At 45.1% G+C, this 25,934-nt stretch overlaps 1 protein-coding gene across 1 annotated transcript; it reads left to right on the forward strand.

Moving 5' to 3' along the window:
* Positions 1-425: 425 nt before the first annotated feature.
* LOC120993922 (MYG1 exonuclease-like) lies at positions 426-15,708 on the forward strand. The gene is made up of 8 exons (XM_040422385.1): positions 426-777; positions 8,975-9,042; positions 9,283-9,401; positions 9,487-9,646; positions 10,748-10,897; positions 14,321-14,443; positions 14,577-14,758; positions 15,445-15,708. The coding sequence occupies exons 1-8, from the start codon at positions 426-428 to the stop codon at positions 15,602-15,604; spliced, it is 1,314 nt and encodes a 437-aa protein (XP_040278319.1). The 3' UTR covers positions 15,605-15,708.
* Positions 15,709-25,934: the final 10,226 nt, after the last annotated feature.

Raw genomic sequence — 25,934 nt, forward strand, 5'->3', positions numbered from 1 at the left:
TGAGGAGCACAAGCCCCCCATTCTCTTGATTGATCGATTTGAATTTTCTGTCTGTCGATCTGGCTATAGCTATTCCTATGATGTCTGGAGTCAGTTCAGTTCAAATAAGCTTTATTAGCAGTACTAAACACATATTAGGACTCATATAAGCTATACTAGCAACCTAGGACAGGTCTTAGCTGGCCAGCTACATGGGGAGAGTAAGACACTTTCAGTTCCAGGTGCTTCCATTCTGGATTTCTATGGCTCCCTGCATATTTACTAAGTTGGTGGTGGAGATGTCCTCTCCTATGTGAGCAGCCATCTTGTTTGTTCCCTACCTGGACGATTTTTTTTTTTTAATAGTGGCCCCATCCAGGCAGAGTTGTCTTTCAAAGGCAGAACAAGTAATTCAGATCCTGGAATCATTGGGTTGGATAGTGAACATGGAGAAGTCCAAGATGATCCCCCTACAGTCGCAGAGGTTCCTGGGGATTTTGCTCGACCTCCCAGAGATCCTTTCTGACCTTGGACAAAGTGAACAAAATAAGGTCAGTGGTGCGAGATCTAATTCTATGCCCTTGTGTTTCAGTCAAGAAAGCTATGTCCGTCCTCGGTACCTTGACATCATGCATTCCAGCAGTTCTGTGGGCTCAAGCTCATTCCAGGGATCTCCAGTGGGAGATTCTCCAGTCATGGTCAGGGAGACCAGAGGAGCTGAACAGCAAGATTCTAATCTCCAGGAAGACCCATCGGTCACTAGAATGGTGGTTGATACAGGGGGACCTGTGGAAGGTGGTAAACCCTTTAGTAATCACTACAGGCGCCAGTCCGTCTGGGTGGGGGGCCCATGTTCTGGACAGAGTCTTTGAGGGATCCTGGGCAGTGCAGATTGGGAGATTTTTTCCAATGCAAAGGAATTGACAGCAGTTCTGAAGACTCTGCAGAAGATCCTGGATTGGCTTCAGAACCGGCATTTAAGGGTTTTGTCTGACAATGGTTCCGTGGTGGCCTACTTAAATCATCAGGGGGGAACCCGATCCGAGGAGTTGATGGGAATTACAAATCAAATATTTCCCTTAGTGACAACACCTTCCCTTCCAATATCAGTCCTTCATATCAGGGGTATAGACAACTGGAAAGCAGACTACCTAAGTTGATACAGACTAGACCAGAGGGAGTGGTCCTTGAATCAGGACATATTTGCAAAGATAGTAAGCCTGTGGGGGTTGCCAGACATAGACCCTTTTTGCTACAGGAAGGTTAAAAAATTATATTCCCTTTTGTACAGAGGATTCTCACAGCAGTAGATGCCTTCCTTTAGCCCTGGGCAGGGGTCTTCTGTATGTTTTCCCTCCATTACAATTGATTCCCAGGGTGTTGAACAAAATAAGGGAAGACAGAGCTTTTGTGATCTTGATAGGCCACCTTTTGGCCCCGTTGAGCATGGTTCACCTGGTTAAAACTACCGTCTGTCAGGGAGCCATGGGTCCTTCCGGAAACTCCGGATCTCTTGTCAAGGCCCAGTGATACATCCCCCAGTCAAGGGCCTTCACTTAACGGCTTGGGTTTTGAAAGGTCGCAACTGATCAAAAAGGGGCTATCGGGGTCGGTAGTCTCTACTTTATTAAAAAGTAGGAAAGAAGTAACTACAGTCATATACGCTAGAGTATGGTCGGTTTTCTTTAAGTTTTTAGGGATTTCTTCTTCACCTTGTCGGCTTAGCATTCCTAGGATTTTAGAGTTTCTCCAGAGGGGTTTAGATAAGGGGTTGGGCTTAAGTACCTTTTTAAAAGTTCCGATTTTGGCCCTAAATTTCCTTTGATTCGAGTCTAGCTTCTCATCCTTTGATTGTTTAGATTTTGTAAGGCCCTTGCTAGGAACATCCTGGCTAGGACCTCTAGGGTCCCTCCTTGGGACCTTGGCCTGGTCCTTCAGGCTTTGGTTAAAGCGCCCTTTGAACCCCTCTCTGAAGTCCCCATTAAGATTCTAACATTAAAATGTGTCATAGTGGCCATCACATCGGCCAAGAGATTAGGTGAGATGCAAGTTTTTTCCATCATCCCTCCATTCAGGAGGACAGGATTTCTCTGCGCCCCAGCATTTCTCCCCAAAGTAGTCTCGGATTTTCACAAGGGCCAGGAAGTGTTTCTCCCTTCCTTTTGTGATCACCCTAAGGAAGCTGAGCTCTATCACTTGGATTTTAGGAGATGTGTACTGGCTTACTTAGAGGCTACCAAGGGGTGGAGGAAGACAATTTCTTTGTTTTATACAATTTGCAGGCCCTAATAGAGGAAAATCAGCTAGCAAAAGTTCATTAGCTAGGTGGATAAGGCAGGCTATCTGTTTAGCTTATGTTTCCCTATGGAAGACGATTTCCCTCGGGGATGGTCGGCTCACTCAACAAGAGCGGTGGCAACTTCTTGGGCAGAGAGAGCAGAAGCTTCAATCCAAGACCTCTGCAAAGCTGCAACTTGGTCATCTCCTTTGCCTTTTTTTAAGCACTATAGGTTGGATCTTTCTTCTTCTCCTTCTGACTTTGGTCGCAAGGTTCTCCAGGCCGTGGTCCCACCCTACTTTTTTCTGGGATCTCTCATAGTGCTGTCATGGACGATAGGGGAAAAATAATAATTACACTTACCGGTAATTTGATTTTCAAGAGTCCATGACAGCACCCCTAAATTTCCCACCCTTTTTACTTCGGTCTTGGTGACTGTTCTTAGGTATGGTCACGAGGTATGCAAAAAAAACAGAAGATATAATTAAACGTGAAGAGAGCATATGCCTTCAGCCAAGCAAGCGAGGAAAGTAAAGTAAATGTCCCCCATTGTTCTAATGGTGAGATTTGACAGCGAAATGTACAGATCGCCTATCCTTAGGCTAGATCAGGGCTGGCCAACCTGCAGCTCTCCAGCTGTTGCAAAACTACAACTCCCAGCATGCCGAGTCTGCCTACAGCTATTAGCCTACAGCAGGGAATGGAGGGAGTTGTAGTTTGACAACAGCTGGAGAGCCGCAGGTTGGCCAGCCCTGGGCTAGATCATCAGTATCAGATCACCGCTACCACGCAGCTGTTTTCAGGAGCTGCTGTCCGCCAGCTCTGTACACCGCCTAGAGGCCATGCCTGGTTACTGCAGCATTCAAGTGAACAGTAGCAGTGCTGCAGTAACCAGATATGGTGACTACACCTGCACAGCAGCTCTTGAAAACAGCATTTTAGCGGGGTGGCGCCCATCTGACATTAACATCCAGTAAGGATAGATAATCACTACTGAACTTACGGAGAACCCCTTTAGCCCAGCAGTATTACACAATGCTGGTGGTTAGAGATGAGCGAACTTCTGTTTTAAGTTCGGCGTCTAAAGTTCGGCTTCCGGTTAGCGGAGGATCCCGATATGGATTCCGAATTCCGTTGTGGTCCGTGGTAGCAGAATCAATAATAGCCATTATTGATTCCGCTACCACGGACCACAACGGAATTCGGAATCCATATCGGGATCCTCCGCTAACCGGAAGCCGAACTTTAGACGCCGAACTTAAAACAGAAGTTCGCTCATCTCTACTGGTGGTCTAGGGCACAAAAATCTAGTGACAGGTTCCCTTGAAAAAATAAAGCTATTGTTGGTTTAGCAGTGCCAACAGCGTAAAGGTGTGTGCCAGAAATTCTTTCATTCAAAAGTTTTATACTTTTTAATAAAGTTTGAAAAACCACATACAGAAATGTAACCCAGAAGACAAGGGGTTAACATGAACTACCTACCAGCAGATGATGAAGTGCTGATCCGTGTATCTTAAGTATCTGTCTGTTCTACAAAAAGATAGAACATGTCCTATACTTGGCCACTAAATGCAGACCACGGACACTTTGAAATCAGTGGATCAGTAAAAAAACAAACAAATAAAATGTCTGTCACCTGTATCTTGTGGATCACAAAATACATAGTCGTGTGCATGAGGCCTAATGCCAAGGATGCTGGTCCAGGGAGGAATGCCAGGCAAGCCTTGGTGTGGGCAGGGGATGTAACTACAGCCGGTCATGGATATATTGGGGTCCTGCGGAAATGGAGGATCAGCCAGTTTTCACGTGAAAAAATGTGACCCACTTTTCAAAATAATTTTCCTTAAAATTATGCCGGGGTCTTCATGACATCACTGTTGGGAATCCTTTTGTCTCATCCGAGGTGATGTCGCATGACTGAGGCAGTCTAGCGACATGTCATGGCGAGAGAAGAAGGCAACCTGTTGATGTTGAATGAGTTCCTATTCATAGATGGCAAGCAGAGATCCTGGAAATGGTGAAGAATTAAAACAGAAGGTGTATTAGTCGTAAAACTTATTACAGGTTGTCCACTGTTTCACCCGACTCCATCATAACCATGCATGGCCGAGTGTGCATGTCTATTTTAAGGGGAAGAGGGGACTATGTAGCTGATGGACCACTCTGGATGGGGCTTATCTCCCATAGGAACAAAGGAATTATGCACTTTGTCATACAGGCTATTTATGCTTTCCCTGTACCTCCACTGCCACCTTAGGTGTAGGTTGCACAGGTACTTCGTTAAAAGGGTTACCTGTGAATTAAGAAAATGAAAATACTTAAATATTACTTTATTATAAATACATTCCCAAATACCTTTCATTAGTTATGACTCATTTTGTCTAGGGAACAATTAGTAGAAATAAAATGTCCGCCATCCTATTAGGACACACACAACCTGTCCTAATTGCACAGCAGGATAAGTTACTTTACAACACTGAGGTAAAGAGATGCCTCATCCTCTCCTACTTGTCAGTAATTGTGATCTTGAATACAGTTAATATGATCTTCAGCTGAATGTCTGTGGGGAATGGATAAAACATTTTTTTTTTCCCCCGGCATTGAGCCCCTAGGACAGAACTCAATACCAGAAAACTTTAACGCAAGTGTGAAAGTACCCAACCCAGTAGGCACCATGCCGAGGGATATGTAATGGGGTTCTCTTGCCATAAAATAGCCGAGCTTATCTGACATACAAACCCCTTAAGAGTGCATTAACCTCTTAAGGACACATGACGTACTGGTACGTCATGTGGTGTTCCGATCACTGCCGCCCGGCCGGCAGTGATCGGAACAAGGTGCCTGCTCAAATCATTGAGCAGGCACCTAGGCTAAATGCGCGGACCGCTGTATGAAAAAGGTTAACAGCTCAGGGAGCTCCCTCTCCGATCGGGGGGCTGCTGTGCCTTTGCAGCCCCCCGATGGGAGAGGGAGAGAGCTCCCAGTCAGCCCCGTCCTTACCTTTCCCCGTCTGCGTAGTTGTGGCCACAACTGAGCAGACGGGGAAGGTTCCCATGGCAACAGGATGCCGTCTCAGGCATCCTACTGTCCATGGTGCTGAACAGATCTGTGCTGAAGGCATAGATCTGTTCAGACAAAGTGGGTCTGGGTAAAAAAAAAGTAAAAATTAAAAAACACATTTATCACTGATTAAAAATGAAAAAAATAAAATTCCCTACACATGTTTGGTATCGCCGCGTCCGTAATGACCTGATCTATAAAACGGTCATGTTACTTTACCCTAACGGTGAACGCCATAAAAATAAAAAATAAAAAACTATGATGAAATTGAAATTTTGCCCACCTTACTTCCCAAAAAAAGGTAATAAAAGTGATCAAAAAAGTTGAAAGTCAAAGGGTCCGCGAAAAAAAACGGAAAACGGCACAACGGCCACGGGTGCACACAACGGTCGTGTGCATGAGGCCTAAATATGATCTTCAGCTGAATGTCTGTGGGAAATGGATAAAACATTTTTTTTCCCCGGCATTGAGCCCCTAGGACAGAACTCAATACCAGAAAACTTTAACGCAAGTGTGAAAGTACCAAACCCAGTAGTCACCATGCCGAGGGATATGTAATGGGGTTCTCTTGCCATAAAATAGCCGAGCTTATTTGAGCAGGCACCTAGGCTAAATGCGCGGGGGGGTCCCGTGACCCCCCCCATGTCGGCGATCGCAACAAACCGCAGGTCAATTCGGACCTGCAGTTTGATCCGCTTTTTGCAGTTTCTGATCCCCGGGGTCCCTGACTTTATAATGCCCAAAATATATGTTTCACCCCCCCTGAATTATTTTATGGCGGCGGGAGGTGCAGGGGGAGGGTTGCGGGAGGCAAGCGGTGCGCCAGGCGGGATTGCGATCCCCCGCCCGCCTCCCCTTGAATGATCGTTGGTGGTTAGTGGGTATACCAGGGTGCCAGCACATTGCTGACACCCTGGTATAAACGGCTGACATCGGTGATGCGATGTCAGCCGTTTAACCCTTTCCATACCGCGGTCCGTACGGACTTCTGTATGAAAAAGGTTAACAGCTCAGGGAGCTCCCTCCCTCTCCGATCGGGGGGCTGCTGTGCCTTTGCAGCCCCCCGATGGGAGAGGGAGAGAGCTCCCAGACAGCCCCGTCCTTACCCTTCCCCGTCTGCGCAGTTGTGGCCACAACTGAGCAGACGGGGAAGGTTCCCATGGCAACAGGATGCCGTCTCAGGCATCCTGCTGTCCATGGTGCTGAACAGATCTGTGCTTAAGGCATAGATCTGTTCAGACAAAGTGGGTCTGGGTAAAAAAAAAAGTGAAAAAAAAGTAAAAATTAAAAAACACATTTATCACTGATTAAAAATGAAAAAAATAAAATTCCCTACACATGTTTGGTATCGCCGTGTCCGTAACGACCTGATCTATAAAACGGTCATGTTACTTTACCCTAACGGTGAACGCCATAAAAAAAAAAAAAAAAAAACTATGATGAAATTGAAATTTTGCCCACCTTACTTCCCAAAAAAAGGTAATAAAAGTGATCAAAAAAGTCGCAAGTATGCCAAAATTGTAACAATCAAACCGTCATCTCATCCCGCAAAAATCATACCCTACCCAAGATAATCGCCCCAAAACTGAAAAAACTATGGCTCTTAGACTATGGAGACACTAAAACATTTTCTTTGTTTTCAAAATGAAATCATTGTGTAAAACTTGCCTAATATGTATGCTTTTTTTTTTTTTATGTATGTATCGCTGCGTCCATGACAACCTGCTCTATAAAATTACCACATGATCTAACCTGTCAGATGAATGTTGTAAATAACAAAAAAAAAGTGCCAAAAAAGCTATTTCTTGTTACCTTGCCTCACAAAAAGTGTAATATAGAGCAACCAAAAATCATATGTACCCTAAACTAGTACCAACAAAACTGCCACCCTATCCCGTAGTTTCTAAAATGGGCCACTTTTTTGGAGTTTCTACTCTAGGGGTGCATAAGGGGGGCTTCAAATGGGACATTGTGTCAAAAAAAACTGTCTAGCAAAATCTGCTTTCCAAAAACCGTATGGCATTCCTTTCCTTCTGCACCCTGCCGTGTGCCCGTACAGCAGTTTACGACCACATATGGGGTGTTTCTGTAAGCTACAGAATCGGGGCCATAAATATTGAGTTTTGTTTGGCTGTTAACCCTTGCTTTGTAACTGGAAAAAAAATATTAAAATGGAAAATCTGCCAAAAAAGTTAAATTTTTAAATTGTATCTCTATTTTCCATTAAATCTTGTGCAACACCTAAAGGGTTAACAAAGTTTGTAAAATCAGTTTTGAATACCTTGAGGGGTGTAGTTTCTTAGATGGGGTCACTTTTATGGAGTTTCTACTCTAGGGGTGCATCAGGGGGGCTTCAAATGGGACATGGTGTAAATAAACCAGTCCAGCCAAATCTGTCTTCCAAAAACCAAACGGCTCACCGTTCACTCTGCGCCCCGCTGTGTGGCCGTACAGTAGTTTACGGCCACATATGGGGTGTTTCTGTAAACGGCAGAGTCAGGGCAATAAAGATAGTCTTGTTTGGCTGTTAACCCTTGCTTTGTTAGTGGGGAAAAATTGGGTTAAAATGGAAAAGTAGGCAAAAAAATGAAATTCTCAAATTTCATCCCCATTTGCCAATAACTCTTGTGCAACACCTAAAGGGTTAACGAAGTTTGTAAAATCAGTTTTGAATACCTTGAGGGGTGTAGTTTATAGAATGGGGTCATTTTTGGGTGGTTTCTATTATGTAAGCCTTGCAAAGAGACTTCAGACCTGTAGTGGTCCCTAAAAATTGGATTTGCTTCTAAACTTCCAAGCCTTGTAACATCCCCAAAAAATAAAATATTCCCAAAATAATTCAAACATGAAGTAGACATATGGGGAATGTAAAGTCATCACAATTTTTGGGGGTATTACTATGTATTACAGAAGTAGAGAAACTGAAACTTTTGAAATTTGCTAACTTTTCCAAATTTTTGGTAAATTTAGTTTTTTTTTATGCAAAAAAAAATTAAATTTTGACTTCATTTTTCAAGCGTCATGAAGTACAATATGTGACGAAAAAACAATCTCAGAACGGGCTGGATAAGTCAAAGCGTTTTAAAGTTATCACCACTTAAAGTGACACTGGTCAGATTTGCAAAAAATGGCCTGGTCCTTAAGGTGAAATAAGGCTGTGTCCCTATGGGGTTAAGTATAAAAGGGTCAATGTGGGATGTAATGTGCAGACACAACTGTATGTGACAGGGCAGTGTCCTGACGATAGAGCACCCCCATAGCCTCCTTTCTGATGCCCAAACTTTAAAGGGATGCTTCCATTATTATTATTATTTTTTTTTTTTACTTAATATTCATAGAAAACTTTTTTATTTTTTTTATTTGGCTGTGTTTTCTATTTAAGCAGTACTATGCCCTAGAAAATTATATACAAAATTACTGTCCTTCTGTAGAAGTCGGCACAGAGATAAAACTCCTATATAGATAGGTTATCCATGGTCAGTTTATTGCTGCTGTGAGGTGTTATCTGGTAGTATAATAGTAGTAGATTTAGGATGACAGCTGTATTGTTCTCTTGATAGGCCTAGATAAAGATGTCCACAGAAGAGCTCTGCACTTATCTGTGTCATGTGTGATCCTGTAATGGAGTCTCTCACCCGCTTCCCTCTCTGATCGCAGTGAATGGAATGAATGAGAAAGTCGAGCAAAACTGTTTGTTGTGGTCAAAGTCCAAAGAAAGGAGGAAGGTAAAGATCCAGGACAGGAAGTCGTATACACGGAGTGATGTCAAATTATATCCCGAAAACCACCTACTCAAAGGGAATAGTGGAGTGAAATGTGCGTGTTTGTGTACATGTGGATAGATGGATTGTAAGCTCTTGCGAGTAGGACCCTCACTGTTTTAACCGCTGACTAGCTTGTTGCTATGTAATGTACATGAAGCCTCTGAGATGAAATGAAGAATATAATATATATATATTGCCCTTTATCAGGATGCAGAGATTGTTAGAACCCGGGACCCGCAGCTTTTATCGCAGTGTGATGTAGTTGTCGATGTGGGCGGCGAGTATGACCCTTCCCGGAACCGCTACGACCACCATCAAAGGTGAGACTACATCTATCTATATGTCTTCGTTGTTTTGTCCTTTTTTCTTGCCTTTGTAACATCTACATGTTTTGAAATCTTGCAGATCTTTCTGTGAAACCATGAACAGCCTATATCCTGACAAGCCGTGGGTTACCAAGCTGAGCAGCGCTGGCCTGGTATATGCCCACTTTGGCACACAGATACTAGCCACGCTCCTGGGAACCGATGAGGAGGACCCTATTATACCAGTCCTATATGACAAGGCGAGTGACACAAAACTGAACCAGGGGAGGATTTATGAAGCTGTTTGAAAGAGTAACTCTCTGGTGCCCAAAGCAACCAATCACAGCACAGCTTTTATTTTAGAAGTCCAGAATAGGAAGGGAAATCTGTGTTGTGATTGGTTGCTTATGGACAGAAAAAGCTGCTTTTCTTTTAAAGCTGTGATGGCTAACCTCCGACACTGCAGCTGTGATAAAACTACAACTCCCAAGATGTACACCTGCTTGGCTGTGCTCAGAACTCCATAGAAATGAATAGAGCATGCTGGGAGTCGTAGTTTCACCACAGCTGGAGTGTCGGAGGTTAGCCATCACTGGCGATCTTCTTCTAGATCTCCCACCATTTTCTGTTAACCATAAATCTTCCTAGTTTTAATGAACATTTCAGGCTCCCTTCAAACTAATAGCATGCTTTCCAGCTATGGGTGGCGCTGCGACCAGAAGTGGTCATCTAGATTTCTGGTACACGGCTAACTAGAAACCTATGAATTTTTTTTATATATATTATTATTGTTGTTGTTATTTCTGATATACTTTATTTTTACAGGTCGGATGCGGACCAATTTAATAGGGCTGCAAAAGATGTGGACAGCACTCTGTGTCCATTCCAGGGCATTCTCAAAACTATAAAACATGTCTTATTCTTGTCCACATTACCGACAAGGATAGGACTGTTCTATTATGGTCTGGACCTTCCGTTCCGCAAAATGCAGATCTGCAATTTGCGGACTGCAAAACTGGCAACGAGCGTGTGCATGAGCTCCAAGGCAATCTTTACAATCCATCCTGCAGTGTCTGTCTGAGGTTTCCTGATTTTGGACATATGAGTTGAATTTTTCTTGCAAGTTATGGACCCATTTGGGGACCAAGCCATCAGATGAGCTCTGGCTGTGTATTGTAATACATAGAAGCTACAGAAGCCAAGAGGTCGAAAATGTGTTAAAATAAATAAATTACAAATATGACTTTTGTAGAGAAACTACATGCCTTTCAGTAAAGAAAATGCCCCAAAAGTGTCCGTACTCTTTAAAGAAGTCAATACGTGGATGTATTGTGTAAATCTTTAATATTTCTATTTCCTAGATGTATGAGAACTTTGTTGAAGAAATCGATGCTATAGACAATGGAGTATCCCAGTTTGATGGGGAGCAGAGATACAACATTACCACCAACCTGAGCTCCCGAGTTGGACATCTCAACCCACGCTGGAATGAACCTGATCAGGACACAGAAGTAATGGCTCATGGGGTTGCTTTGGTTAATTGAGCAATAAGACAAATACCACCACTAAGGACCTGCGATTGTGGTTACGTTTACTAGAATCTCTCTAGTGTGTATTTGGGATGCTGCATTCATAGATATATATATATTCTCTATTCTGTCTTCATTGCAATGAGTGCATTTAGCATCTGTTCACATGCCCTGAGCGTATAATTCACTGTGTGCTCAAAATCACCATTGTATGTGCAGTGTTTTAGATTGCTGCCACATGTACTTTTTTTGGTGTGATTTTTTATTTTTTTTTGCCAAAAAACATTCAGTTGTAGTAATTTTTAGGTGTTTTTGTGAGATGTACACCCCACAAAATAATTACTTCCCCTGTAGTGCATTATACAAAAATTGCTGCTGAAGACAGGTGCTCGTGGGGTTGCCAGGGACCCCAGAGGATAAGTCGTCAACATGTAGACACTGGAAAATCCAGTTTTGGTTGTATCCATATCAAAAGATAATGTTTCTTTTGGGAAATCTTTTATCACTAAGGGCCATTACACTTGGCATCAGGAGCATTAAAAGATGTCCCTGGAGCCTAAATGTTAAAAGGGTTGTGCTAGTTATCCTAAAAGCTGCCAATAATACCTTAAAGGGGTTATCCAATGACTAATGTAAAAAATAAAAATCGGACATCCTATAGTACACGACAGTCTCTTTCTAACAAAGCTAGAACCAGCCCTGTACCTCACATGGATCCAGAGATCTCCACATTCATTGCTCTGCTAGATTTATATAAAGCTGGCAGCTCAGGGGAGTGTCTTCTCTGCTGCAGCTCAGGGGGCGTGTCCATGCTCTCCCTATCACAGCTCAGGAGGCAGTTGAAGGATGAAACTGAGCATGTGCGGCCATCTCAGTGAGCAGGTCAAAGAAATAAGAAAAAAAAATGCAGGTGACGCTATACAGATGCATTTTATTGAGTAACTGAGTGGCTATCACTAAAATAAAGTGGCCTAAGTGGGAGGAAATGCTCAAAAACCCCCAAACACTGTAGCGTGTTTATAACCGGGGGAGCAATTCCTCCGCATGTGATCCATTGCTAGCGGTAATCCCCAGCAAAAAACGCTTACAGTGGAGGATGTCGGCAGCGGACCATATGAACCACAAGGCATCCTACACAAGATGGAGTAGTGTGTGGATGAAAATATACAAATACATAGATTACTGCAAAAGGTGCACCACAATGTTATGCAACTGACAACACTGGCTAATCCCTCAAGCTGATGTTAAAAACGGAGACTTTAGCTAATGTATTCCAGTTAGGAACACAACGGAGCCCTTCTGCACCACAGTCAAGGTATCTCAGTGTGGCATGGGTCCTACCACTAGACTACCTACGGTGTGTGAACACTGAATGGTGCTAAGATCTAACTCACAGCCAAGCTCCCACATACCTCCATAGTGAGATCACTCATGCAGTGGGAGAAGGGATAGGGCTGCAAGCCCCACCTATAACTGGGGATTGCCGCTAGCAACGGATCACATGCGGAGGAATTGCTCCCGTTTATAAACACGCCACAGTGTTTGGGGTTTTTGAGCATTTCCTCCCATATTGGGCCACTTTATTTCAGTAATTTTTCTTGATATGTTTAGAATGTGCCATTGTGTACTGCTGGTAGCATTCTGTTGCACCTGGTAGCCTCTGTCACATGGCCTGTTATAGGGGGGGCTTGCAGCCCTATCCCTTCTCCCACTGCATGAGTGATCTCACTATGGAGGTATGTGGGAGCTTGGCTGTGAGTTACATCTTAGCACCTCTCAGACCGTGTTCACACACCGTAGGTAGCCTAGTGGTAGGACCCATGCCACACTGAGATACCTTGACTGTGTTTTAAAAAGGGCTCCGATGTGTTCCTGGCTGGAATACATTGGCTAAAGTCTCAGTTTTTAACATCAGCCTGAGGGATTAGCCAGTGTTGTCAGCTGCATATCATTGTGGTGCACCTTTTGCAGTGATAACTCGGTGGCTATACTAAAATTATTATTACATGCAATTACAAAAGTATTCAGGTGCTGGTTTGAAAACTGTACAATATATTTTGTGGGACAACCTCTTTAAAATAATTGGGGGAGACCTGATATCTGCATTGAGAATCAGACAAGTGTGATTTCCTCCACAGGTCCAGCCACGCAGGGATAGACAACCCCTTTAAGACATTTACTATTCTGCGTTGGTCAAATTTAAGGATCACTCAGACAACCCCTTTAATGGCCTCCAGGACTTCCAGTGGTCAGTGCAGTGAAGGGCCTACAGGGTCCCTGCATGTTCTTCATTGTGCTTATCGGTAATGGATCGGGAGGCTATTGGTATCTAAAGGGGTATTCTGGTTATATAAAGTTATCCCCTATACACAGGACAGGGGATAACAATTGGTTCAGATGAACTGACAGGTTGGTTGGGCTTGTGCTCAGCTGCGCCATTCATTTCTGTGGTAGTTTTAGAGATAGCTGAGCCATCTCCGCCATCTTCAAAACTGCCATAGAAATTAATGGAGTAGCCGTGCGACTGGCTGTTCTGATCATTTCAGGGTCTCCACTGTGTACGGAACCCCCATTCATGTGATCGGTGGGGGTCCAGGCAGTAACAATCCCACCAATCTGTTAGCCCCTATCCTGTGGATAGGGGATAACTTTATATAACAGAACTACTCCTTTAAAGGAACCTGTCATCAACTTAATGCTGGCCGTACTGTGGGCAGTATAAAGTAGTGACAGGAATGCTGATCTCAGCGGTGTGTCACTCATTAGCTAAAAGTAAGTGGTTGCCGAGAACCATCATCATCATCATCATCGCAGCCCAGGCCTTGAAAAGAGTCACATCCACCTGAGAAGAGTCCTGGTTATACATGAATTCCTGCTCCCCTGCCCACCTGCTGATGACTGACAGTCTTCTACCTAGTTGTCTCCCTTTCTCTCTAGGGGAGAACTGCCAATCATCAGCAGATGGGTGAGAGTGCAGGAGATTATGGATAACCATGACTCTTCTCAGGTGGATGTGACTCTTCTCAAGGCCTGTTCTGCAATGACGATGATGCTGGTTCTCAGCAACCACTTACTTTTAGCTCATGAGTGACACACGGCTGAAATCAGCATTTCTGTCACTACTTTTATACTGCCCTCAGTACGGTCAGCGTACAGTTGATGACAGGTTCCCTTTAAGTTTCTCAGTAAGACTTACTAACAATGTCCTGGCGGATCTCGGAGATGTAGATGAGAACATGGCAGTATTTTCTACACATCGTGTTGTATTCTAAGCTGTGGGAGTATTTTGTGACTGGTTTCTTTTTAATGTACATGGCGCTTATGTGGAGGAAATGGCATAAATTGTACAACTTTGAACATGCAGCTCGCATTGTAATGTGTATTCTCACAAATTTACTTTTGTAGGCTGGATTTAAGAAGGCGATGGAACTGGCAGGGACAGAGTTTGTGTCACGCTTGGACTTTTACCACCGTTCTTGGCTGCCGGCTCGATCTTTGGTGGAAGAAGCCATCAGGCAGCGATTCCAGGTTCAGTAGCCGTGATTGATTTTAGCCTCAGCATTTTGGAACAGAGACCAATCCTGAGCATAGTGACAGTGTACTTGTCTCTTGTCTGCCTCTAGGGGCAGTAATGTGCAGTGACAACTGCTGTCTCTTACAGGCGGATGGCAGTGGAGAAGTGGTGATCTTGGCCCAAGGTAGATGCCCATGGAAGGAGCACTTATTCCAAGTGGAAAAAGAAATCAATCTGGAGAAACAAATTAAATACGTGATCTATCCAGATCAGAGCGCTAAGTGGAGGGTGCAGTGTGTTCCCACAGGTCCCAACACCTTTCAGAATCGGTTAGTAGTAATATGAATTATCCTATTTGGTTATGGGGCATTATATTCTTCTAGATAAAGGAATTGCATAAATAACAGGATCACAAATACTCGTAATTAACTTACCTTAAGGGTCCATTCACATGTCCACATCTGTCCCCATTCATTCTCTATGGGGACAGAAAAGATGCGGACAGCACAGTGTTCTGTCCGCATCCGCATTTCCGTGCCACGGCCCTGAACTTCCGGGCCGCGGCTTCGCAAAAAAATAGGACACGTCCTATTCTTGTCCGCAATTGCGGACAAGAATAGGCAGTTGTATGGAGGGTTGCCGGCCGGGTGTATTAGGGGTCCGCAATACACTACAGACGTGTGAATGGACCCTAAGGGATCTATTAAAGGGGTGTAGTAAAGCAAACTGAGTAGAGGACCTCATATCACACACACACTTATGACCTTCTCTGTGTCTGAGCACGTATACTGTTCACAGAGGGGTCCTTTAAGAGGGAAAAATGGGCTTTACTTATTCTAAAAATCACATTGTTAGATATTTATGGTCATTTGGTGTAATTGACATTTTTGTTTCTAGATGATAGTCTCATTGAAATGTAAGAGAATAGTTGATGGTTTTCTAGAAGAATCAGATGTCCTGTTTCCTTGTTCTTTTTGGGGAAAATTGGCAAATCTTTTCTTGTACTCTTCTCTAGGCTTTCTCTACCAGAGGATTGGCGTGGTCTTCGAGCAGATGATCTCTCCTCAATTAGTGGCATTCCTGGTTGCATCTTTGTTCATGCCAGCGGTTTCATCGGTGGAAACGAGACACAGGAAGGTGCTCTGGAGATGGCACGGAAAGCATTGACGTCCTAGAGTTGTTACTACGTAGGATACAGCCAACTGTACCATTCAATGCGGAAAAATCTACAATTTGTATTTATACCATGTGGCATCACTAAATATTTTTGTATTGACCATGTTGTGTGACTGTTCATGTACATGCACAACCTGAGGCACTCAACAGGATAGTCGGTCACAGTAGCCCTTTTTGACCCTTAGATGGGTTTGTTTAAACACGGGCATAGTTACTAGCACCGAACCATACGTTTAATGTATATGCTGAGAAAAGTTAGCCTTTGGCCCCTAGTTCAGCCAGTGGAGGCCAAGAGGGGTGGTATGTCGGCCTTACTTTTTTTCAGTTGTATAGTAAAGCACGGCAGGCTGCACTTTCTTATATAAACAGAAGGCTGAGATGTATGTCGAGAGCACATAGGAGCGGTTTACTAATCCTATAGACGGTGGAAACTGTCAGTGACACGCACCAAATTCATCCCAGGGGCTTAGGCTAGATGACAAATGTGGTGCAGGGATAGGCACTTTTTTTTTCTCTAACTTTATCAACTATTGGTTGGCTTACTTTGCAGCAATATTTCATGTAGATTTTGTATCTTTGGACATGACGCTTTGGTGAGCTTGGTGCAGTATTTTTTTTTATTTTTTTCCTCTTCTGCAGTTCACAACATCCAATTTAAAAAGTTTTTATAGGCTGTAGATAGTATATAAATGATAGAAGATGAGGATCCATGCTCTCGGCACACCCAGGAAGAAAGAAAATCGATTTTTCTTCTTTCTTGCCTTCTAAAGTGTATATACGAGCAGTATGCTCCTTTCTGCACCTATACATCAGCACATATCTGAGGCGATACTACATAGGACCCATCCACCCGGGCAGCTCAGTAGTTTGCACTGATGTCCTTGGTCAGATTCAAACCAAAGACCAGCCCTACAAGGCCACATCTGCATGGAGTTTGGGTGTTCTCCACATGTTTGGAGCGTGGGAGGAAACTCATACAAAGACATATTGATAGGGAACTTAAATTGTGAGCATCCTTTGAAACAGCAAGTAAGTCTGTAAAGCCTTGTTGTCTGTCAGCGCTGTATAAGTGAATATAATAAAAACTAGATATTACGAGCAGGAAGGGGAGCATCACTCCCCTCTGCTTGTAGATGCTGACTACACATGTATGTCCTATTTCACAGGGTTTGACTGTAACAAATGGGTACTGGATGAAACGGAAAAAATCATTTACTAAATTGGTCTTTAGCTATGTCTTTTCTGTAAACCCATATTTAAAATTATTTCCAGGTATGGGACCTTGGTAAAGGGCATAGCTTTTATCAAGACACTTAAGTCCTGCCGTAACAACTTCAAATATGTGAGACTAACTTCTTTATGGGGCAATATTACTTTAGTTGGTGGTATAACTATAGGGGTTACAACTGGGCCTCAGTCCTGGGGGCCATACCAGGTCCTAGCACACAGACTCTTGATACTGGCTGGCTTCTGCAGTACGCAGCCCTGAAGGGTGAGCGAATGTGAGGTCACAGGGGTAGTTAACAAACTGAGGGTTGCTCTTGGTACTCACAGTTTTTATATACCCTGGGCAGGCGTACAGCAGTGATGGAGAAGCTGGCACATGGATACTCTGGGGCACTCTGTGTATAGGGACCAGGCCAGGTGGTAGGTGAGGTGCCCTGGCTGTTGTAGGTTTAGTGTGCCTGTGGCAAGATCACTTAAAGTTCGTGACGCTGGTAACGGTGGCACACCGATTTGTTGTAGGAATAATTGAGGTACACAAAGTTGCAGTGAACCAGAACGTCTTTTAACTAAACAGTTCAACTATATACAGTCTTTAGTTAGTTCCATAGGTAAAAGGTTGGTAACAGGCAGGCTTCACATAAATGGCAGGCAAAGTCTTTGCAAGATACTCAGAGGGAATAACACTTACAGATCAGGCTGCACTTTTCCTCAGATCCTGTCTGGCTTTCTCCAAGGCCTGTATGCCCTATTGCTGGCTTTATCCTTGGGTAGGGAAAACTTCCTCTGTTATAAATCCTCTTGCTGTAAATATCCTTCTTCCTTTCAGCTTTCTACTTGGCTGGAATACAGTGGCTCTGCTCTGTACTTTTTTTAAGGTGCTAGATATCTTCAGGAGGCAAACCCTTCTCCTGGAGGCAAGCTGGGAGCCTGGGCTATCTAGCTGCATGTCAGAAGCTGCACCTCAGCTACTCTCTGACTAAGGTGCACACTTGGCTTCTGAACACTCAACGCCTCTCTGAACTAGACCTGTCTATTTATGCTAGGGGGATCCCTAGATCCCTCTACTGCCTAGGAGGAGGAACTACACCCCTAACAGGCCTGGTACACAGGAGACAATATACATCAAAATGCAATATAAAATACAATGACCATGTTCCACAGCAGGTGGAAACATAGAAACATAGAATGTGTCGGCAGATAAGAACCATTTGGCCCATCTAGTCTGCCCAATATACTAAATACTATGGATAGCCCCTGGCCCTATCTTATATGAAGGATGGCCTTATGCCTATCCCATGCATGCTTAAACTCCTTCACTGTATTTGCAGCTACCACTTCTGCATCCACTACTCTCTCAGTAAAGTAATACTTCCTGATATTACTTTTAAACCTTTGCCCCTCTAATTTAAAACTATGTCCTCTTGTAGCAGTTTTTCTTCTTTTAAATATTCTCTCCTCTTTTACCTTGTTGATTCCCTTTTATGTATTTAAAAGTTTCTATCATATCCCCTCTGTCTTGTCTTTCTTCCAAGCTATACATGTTAAGGTCCTTTAATCTTTCCTGGTAAGTTTTATCCTGCAATCCATGTACCAGTTTAGTAGCTCTTCTCTGAACTCTCTCCAAAGTATCAATATCCTTCTGGAGATATGGTCTCCAGTACTGAGCACAATACTCCAAATGAGGTCTCACTAGTGCTCTGTAGAGCGGCATGAGCACCTCCCTCTTTCTACTGGTAATTCCTCTCCCTATACACCCAAGCATTCTGCTAGCATTTCCTGCTGCTCTGACATTGTCTGCCTACCTTTTAAGCCTTCTGAAATAATGACCCCTAAATCCCTTTCCTCAGATACTGAGGTTAGGACTGTATCACTGATTTTATATTCTGCTCTTGGGTTTTTACGTCCCAGGTGCATTATCTTGCACTTATCAACATTAAATTTTAGTTGCCAGATTTTTGACCATTCCTCTAGTTTTCCTAAGTCCTTTTCCATTTGGTGTATCACTACAGGAACATCAACCCTGTTACAAATCTTTGTGTCATCAGCAAAAAGACACACCTTACCATCGAGGCCTTCTGCAATTTAGCTTATAAAGATATTAAACAATATGGGTCCCAGAACAGATCCCTGAGGTACCCCACTGGTAACAAGACCTTGGTCTGAATATACCCCATTGACTACAACCCTCTGTTGCCTGTCCCTCAGCCACTGCCTAATTCGTTCAACAATATGGGAGTCCAAGCCCAAAGACTGCACTTTATTGATAAGCTTTCTATGTGGGACAGTATCAAAAGCCTTACTAAAGTCTAGATAAGCGATGTCTACTGCACCTCCTCCATCTATTATTTTAGTCACCCAATCAAAAAAAATCAATAAGATTAGTTTGACATGATATCCCTGAAGTAAACCCATGCTGTTTTTCATCTTTCAATCCATGGGATTTTAGATGTTCCACAATCCTCTCCTTAAGTATGGTTTCCATTAATTTCCCCACTATTGATGTCAGGCTTACTGGCCTATAGTTGCCCGATTCCTCCCTACTACCGTTCTTGTGAATGGGCACAACATTTGCTAATTTCCAATCTTCTGGGACGACTCCTGTTGCCAGTGATTGGTTAAATAAATCTGTTAATGGTTTTGCTAGTTAACCGCTGAGCTCTTTTAATAGCTTTAGGTGTATCCCATCAGGCCCCTGGAGAACAACGTGACCCAATTGACCCTTGTGTAGTGCCCACCCTTACGTAGTGGGATACTACATACCCCGTTGCTTTGAAGTTGCTCGTCCTCGGCGCAACACAGGGGGTTCGCCCAGCTGGAAACTGCGACCTGAAAGACAAAAATGCAAAGCAGGCACATACATCTACATTTGCAATGAAAATATCAGGTGGCTCCGCTGGCAAAGGAACAAGTGCAGTGAAAAGGGGCGTTCTTCTCTTCACGCAGGATAGTATAGGGAACAGGGGTGCTGACCTGGCACAGCGTATCAGGGATAACCAGGATAGTCCATAAAACAGTATCTCAGAGGCCCATAAGCACCGTGGTCATCTCTGGGCACAGTTCTTGAATTAAGATTGCACATAAATTCAAAGCACAGAACTCTACATTTCAGGGATACTTTCCCCTGGCAAGTCCTGGTAGATAAAAGTAGTGCTGTAATATCCCTATTCAACCTGAAAAGGGTAAGGTGCAAAACAGAAAAAGCAGGCACAACTTGGATTTGGCACTTTAAAGCAGGCAGGATGTCCTGGTAAACAGTATGGCAGTAGAGCACTTGGTATCCTCAGTGGTTTTTCAACTACCACTGGGCCGTGGGTAACTGGCAGCAGCTCTTTGGGCCAAAACATAGGACTCCTGTCCTGAAACAGTTAAATTCAACATATATGGGTCCTTCAGCAGTTATGGCCTAGCAGGCCTACTCACAGGTACGTATCCAATTCATACTGGTCATCAGATGTGGTGCATCCTGGCTCCACTCTGAGTCGTGGCCTGTGTGGATCAATACTTGGCTGGGCCCACAAAATGGTATTAGCAGGCAACTGTATAATAAATGGGCCTGTCACTGGTATAGGCTCCGCAAGCCTGGGGGTTGATGCTGCAGGAGGCTCCATAGGTCTGGGTGGCGCCGGCTTTAGGCAACGGACCCGACTCCTGGCATAGCAGAGTTTCTCAGGTACAGCAACGGTGGGCACAGCGATGGGGGTCGCCGAGCTGGTGGTGACGGGAACTTCTACTGCAGGCTCGGGGACGTCAGAGTAATTTGGCGGATCACTATTGTCCGGTGGTATCGGTGCCACACTGGACGCAACAAGTTGGTGCAGGCCATGAAGATGGATCTCTAACCTGGCGATCTGATCCTCCAGTTTCTCGGGTGATGCTCCGCTGCAGGGAACCGGCACTGTCACAGCAGGCTCAGGTGCAAGGCCACAACTTTTTCCTCGTCGCAGGACATCAAGGGTCTCGTGGAATCTCTGCATGTTCTCCATCTCCGCTCGTGTCCTCTCCCTGCAGGGCAATTCAGGTGAGGGAAAGGGACTCGCCCCTTTCTCCAGCACTGTAGGCTGCCAGAAGATATTAGGGCCGGTGAAGGAACCCCTCTCCTGGTACGTATTGTGAGCAGGTTCCACCGGTCTCTCTTGCTCACATTCCGGACTGGTGGGCTCCTCCCAATCCTCTGGGACGGGCTACGGCTGTGGCATACGGACCTCTCAGGCCCTCAGCGGGGGTGAACTCCACCTTCTCTCCTTCGCGGAGGATGTGCAAATGTTCAGGTAGGTAGCTGAGCTTTACAGACCTCCGGTTCACAAAAAGGTCTCGGCCTGTGGAGTAGTCTTTAATGAATCCGAACCCCCGGTTTTTATTTAACGCCACCACTACCCCTTCTTTCCAGACGGGGCTGAGTATTCGCGTGACGCTCGTAGACAGTAGATTTTCTTTATGGTCGTTTTTTGTATTGCCGCAGCGCGTATCTCGGCCATCAACAAGGGCCATTGCGCAGAGGGCTTTATAAATCCATCCCGCGAGCCAAGGCACGGCTCGGGCTGTGACCGCAGTGGAAAGCAGGGTCGCCTCTCCAGTCCCGGAGTATAGGCCGGCGGTGCTTCTCCCTCTTCAATCATTGCAGGCTCTGGGTACTTGTTTGCAGGTAAGGCCATTCCGGCAGGAGACTCTCCACTCTGCAACATGCTCGATCTCTTTTCTGCACACGACTGGGCGGCACGCAATACTTCACACAAGACCTCCCACTGATCCGGGAGGCCGCCCCCTAGGTACTCCAACATGGGGGAGTCGGAGTCCATCTTGGCAGACATGCAAATTAGATGATAAGGCGGTGGCGCGAACATACAGTCCTTCCCGCTTTTCAGCAGAAGGCGCCAAAATCTTCCCGCCAACAAAATACAGCGATGGCGCAGCAATAATTCCAGTCAGCTTAGGCGGCCATATTTAAGCATAGGGCTGTCAATTCACTGACAGCAAGCGGTGACTCAGGAAGCGGCAAACAGTCCACAATATACAGTTTTCACACCGCGATTTTTCATAGTTCTTTGGCCCAACAATTTTCAAATAAACAGATAGGGCATTTATCACTTTATAGGCAATAATGGCACACAGTTCAGATTCCACTATGGCGTAGGAATATTCCGTATCCTGTTTGTGACGCCAAAATATGCAGCACGCAGCCCTGCAGGGTGAGTGAATGTGAGATCACAGGGGTAGTTAACAAACGAGGGTTGCTCTTGGTACTCACAGTTTTTATATATCCTGGGCAGGCGTACAGCAGTGATGGAGAGGCTGGCACATGGAACCTCTGGGGCACTCTCTGTGTATAGGGACCAGGCCAGGTGGTAGGTGAGGTGCCCTGGGTGTTGTAGGTTTAGTGTGCCTGTGGCAAGATCTCTTAAAGTTTGTGACGCCGGTAACGGTGGCACACCGATTTGTTGTAGGAATAATTGAGGTACACAAAGTTGCAGTGAACCAGAACGTCTTTTAACTGAACAGTTCAACTATATACAGTCTTTAGTTAGTTCCATAGGTAAAAGGTTAGTAACAGGCAGGCTTCACATAAATGGCAGGCAAAGTCTTTGCAAGATACTCAGAGGGAATAACACTTACAGATCAGGCTGCACTTTTCCTCAGATCCTGTCTGGCTTTCTCCAAGGCCCGTATGCCCTATTGCTGGCTTTATCCTTGGATAGGGAAAACTTCCTCTCTTATAAATCCTCTTGCTGTAAATATCCTTTACAGGCAAACCCTTCTCCTGGAGGCAAGCTAGGAGCCTGGGCTATCTAGCTGCATGTCAGAAGCTGCTCCTCAGCTATTCTCTGACTAAGGTGCACACTTGGCTTCTGAACACTCAACTCCTCTCTGAACTAGACCTGTCTATTTATACTAGGGGGATCCCTAGCTCCCTCTACTGCCTAGGAGGAGGAACTACACCCCTAACAGGCCTGGTTCACAGGAGACAATATGACAATATACATCAAAATACAATATAAAATACAATGACCATGTTCCACAGGAGGTGGAGAACAACGTGACCCAATTGACCCTTGTGTAGTGCCAACCCTTACGTAGTGGGACACTACACTTCAAGGTGTGTTATGCAAATCCCATAGAACAGGTATGCTCAACCTGTGGCCCTCCAGCTGTTGTAAATCTACAACTCCCATCATGCCCTGCTGTAGGCTGTCTGGGCATGCTAGGAGTTGTAGTTTTACAACAGCTGGAGGGCTGCAGGTTGGGCATCCCTGCCATAGAAAAAAGTCATTCTCCATAGGGTGCAGTATGCAGGGTCCTGCAACCTTTGGCTCTCCAGCTGTTGTGAAACTAAAACTCCAAGCATGCTCCATTCACTTATATGGGAGTTATGAGAACGGCCAAGCAAATGTGTATCCTGGCAGTTGTAGTTTCACAACAGCTGGAGAGCCAAAGGTTACTGACCCCTACTGTATGTTCTCTCCTAGCAAAATTATCTGCTTCCAGGGGTGACAGGAACTGAGGCAAACAACTGATCACAACTGCAGCCACCATAGTGAAGGGTCTTCTTGTTTCCGATACCAAAGCAATAAGATACTGCATAATGTAAGGATTCTAGGCGTCTCTACCCAAAAAAGGGAATTTTTTGTATAACTTACCAGTAAAATCTCTCTCGCTCTTCACTGGAAGACACAGGAACCTTGGGTATAGCTATGTCCTCTAGGAGGCGTTGACACTAGTAATAGCTGTTAGCTCCTCCCCTGGCAGCTATACCCCCTCCAGCCTGGAGAGAGAGCTTCAGTTTGTGTACAAGCCGTAGGAGAAGCAAGCCCACCAAAGAGAAAACACGTGGAAACAGGGCCGGCTCTATCATAAGGCAGCCCAAGCGGCTGCTTGAGGGCGCAGAGAAGTAGGGCAGCAAACAATTAACTTACCCCGCTGAGCCTGTGTGTCATGCAGCCCCTCAATGTCTCAGTCACAGATCGACGGCACGCAGCCCCACGAGACCCTGGTGTATTTAAATCTCATTTAACATGTCTTTCAGAAAAGTTTCTCCTGGGATTCAAACTCACGACCTTTCACATCAGAGGCAAGTCACTTAACCCCACAGCTATGAGAGCTGTATAACTTCTACTGTAGGTAACTTTGATACCTAGTGTACATCCATACACATGACAGCTGCCCCAACACACCCAGCTCTGCTACATCCATACACAGTGTACTGGGGCAGCTGTCATGTGTATGGGTATACACTAGGTATCAAAGTTATCTACAGTAGAAGTCTTTTTTTTTTTTTTTTTTTTTTTTAAGTAACTGGCTATACAGCTCTCATAGCTGTGTGGGTAAGTGTCTTGCCTCTGATACAGAAGGTTATTTGCTTGAATCCCAGCATAAACTGTCTGAAAGACAGGCTAAAAAAGAACATGAGCACCAAATCTTCAACACTAGAGGCTGGTGGGAACACAGGCCGGAAGAGGCCTGCATCGCATCGCTGACATGGAGGTAATCATGAGGGGCAGAAAGGTGAAATGATGGGGGGGGTAAGAAATGGACATGAATCATGAGGGGCAGAAATGTGAAATGATGGGGGGGGGGGCAAGAAATGGACATGAATCATGAGGGGCAGAAATGATGGGGGGGGCAAGAAATGGACATGAATCACGAGGGGCAGAAATGTTATATGATGGGGGGGGGGGCAAGAAATGGACATGAATCACGAGGGGAAGAAATGTTAAATGATGGGGGGGGGGGGGAGAAATGGACATGAATCATGAGGGGCAGAAATGTGAAATGATGGGGGGGGGGCGCAAGAAATGGACATGAATCACAAGGGGAAGAAATGCTAAATGATGGGGGGGAGAAATGGACATGAATCATGAGGGGCAGAAATGATGGGGGGGGACAAGAAATGGACATGAATCACGAGGGGCAGAAATGTTATATGATGGGGGGGCAAGAAATGGACATGAATCACGAGGGGAAGAAATGTTAAATGATGGGGGGGGGGGAGAAATGGACATGAATCATGAGGGGCAGAAATGTGAAATGATGGGGGGGGGGCGCAAGAAATGGACATGAATCATGAGGGGCAGAAATGTGAAATTATGGGGGGGGGGGCGCCAAAATGTAGATTCGCTTGTGTTGACAAAAATCCTTGCACCGACCCTGCGTGGAACACCAACCATGTCAAAGGACCCAACAAGGTTCTAACCAGCAACAGCCACAACTGTGGCCGGACAACAATACTGGGTGGGTGCTGTATCCCCCAATGAAGAGCGAGAAAGAGATTTTACTGGTAAGTTATACAAAAATCTCCTTTTCTCGCCCATATTCATTGGGGGACACCGGAACCGTGGGACGTCCAAAAGCAGTCCACAGGGAGGGAAGAAACCCATGGAAGCAGGCATCTAAGAAACTGCCGCCTGCAAGACCACGTGGCCCAAAGCAGCAACTGTCGATGCATAAGTATGCACCTGGTAATTTCTTGTGAACATGTGTAAGGAGGACCAGCAGCTGCCTTACACAACTGTGCAGCCGAAGCGCGATTCCTCCTTGCCCAAGAAGCGCCCACCACTCTGGGAGAGTGAGCCGTGACACCTAAGGGCGTAACCCTGATCCGGGCGCGGTATGCTTCATCATTTGCAGACCGAATCCAACGTGCAATCGCCACCTTGGAGGCCGCCAATCCCTAGCGAGGACCTTCCAGAAGACAAAAGGGGTTCCGTAAGCCGGTAGGGACTGGAGGCTGCCAATTAGGATTAGAGCTCTGACAACGTCCAATAATGTAACTAGCTTCCGTAGGGTGTGAAGGAGAGGGACAGTGAAGGAAGGACAATTTCTTCATTGATATGGAAGTCAGAGACCACTTTCGGGAGAAGAAGGAATGGGCCGGAGAACCGCCTTATCCTTGTGAAGAACCAGGAAGGGAATTTTTGCAAGAGAGCACCCCCAACTTAGACACCCGCCTGATGGATGTGATATTTACAAGAAAAACTACCTACTAGGACAGGAGCTGGAGTGAGAACTCCTGCAAGGGCTCAAGGGGAGAAGACTGGAACGCTGAGAGTTATTCAGATCTCCAGGCGGTAAGGACGGTACGGAAGAACCCTTGGACAGAAGCGCCAACAC

This window comes from Bufo bufo, chromosome 3 (assembly GCF_905171765.1).
Source record: "Bufo bufo chromosome 3, aBufBuf1.1, whole genome shotgun sequence".
Taxonomy (NCBI): Eukaryota; Metazoa; Chordata; class Amphibia; order Anura; family Bufonidae; genus Bufo; species Bufo bufo.

Excerpts from the sequence above, each read along its gene's own strand:
- LOC120993922 (XM_040422385.1), top strand. The coding sequence starts at position 426 with ATGGAGAAGTCCAAGATGATCCCCCTACAGTCGCAGAGGTTCCTGGGG. Across the intron at positions 9,402-9,486 it reads CGCTACGACCACCATCAAAG|ATCTTTCTGTGAAACCATGA; the intron begins GTGAGACTACAT and ends GAAATCTTGCAG. Across the intron at positions 9,647-10,747 it reads TACCAGTCCTATATGACAAG|ATGTATGAGAACTTTGTTGA; the intron begins GCGAGTGACACA and ends TCTATTTCCTAG.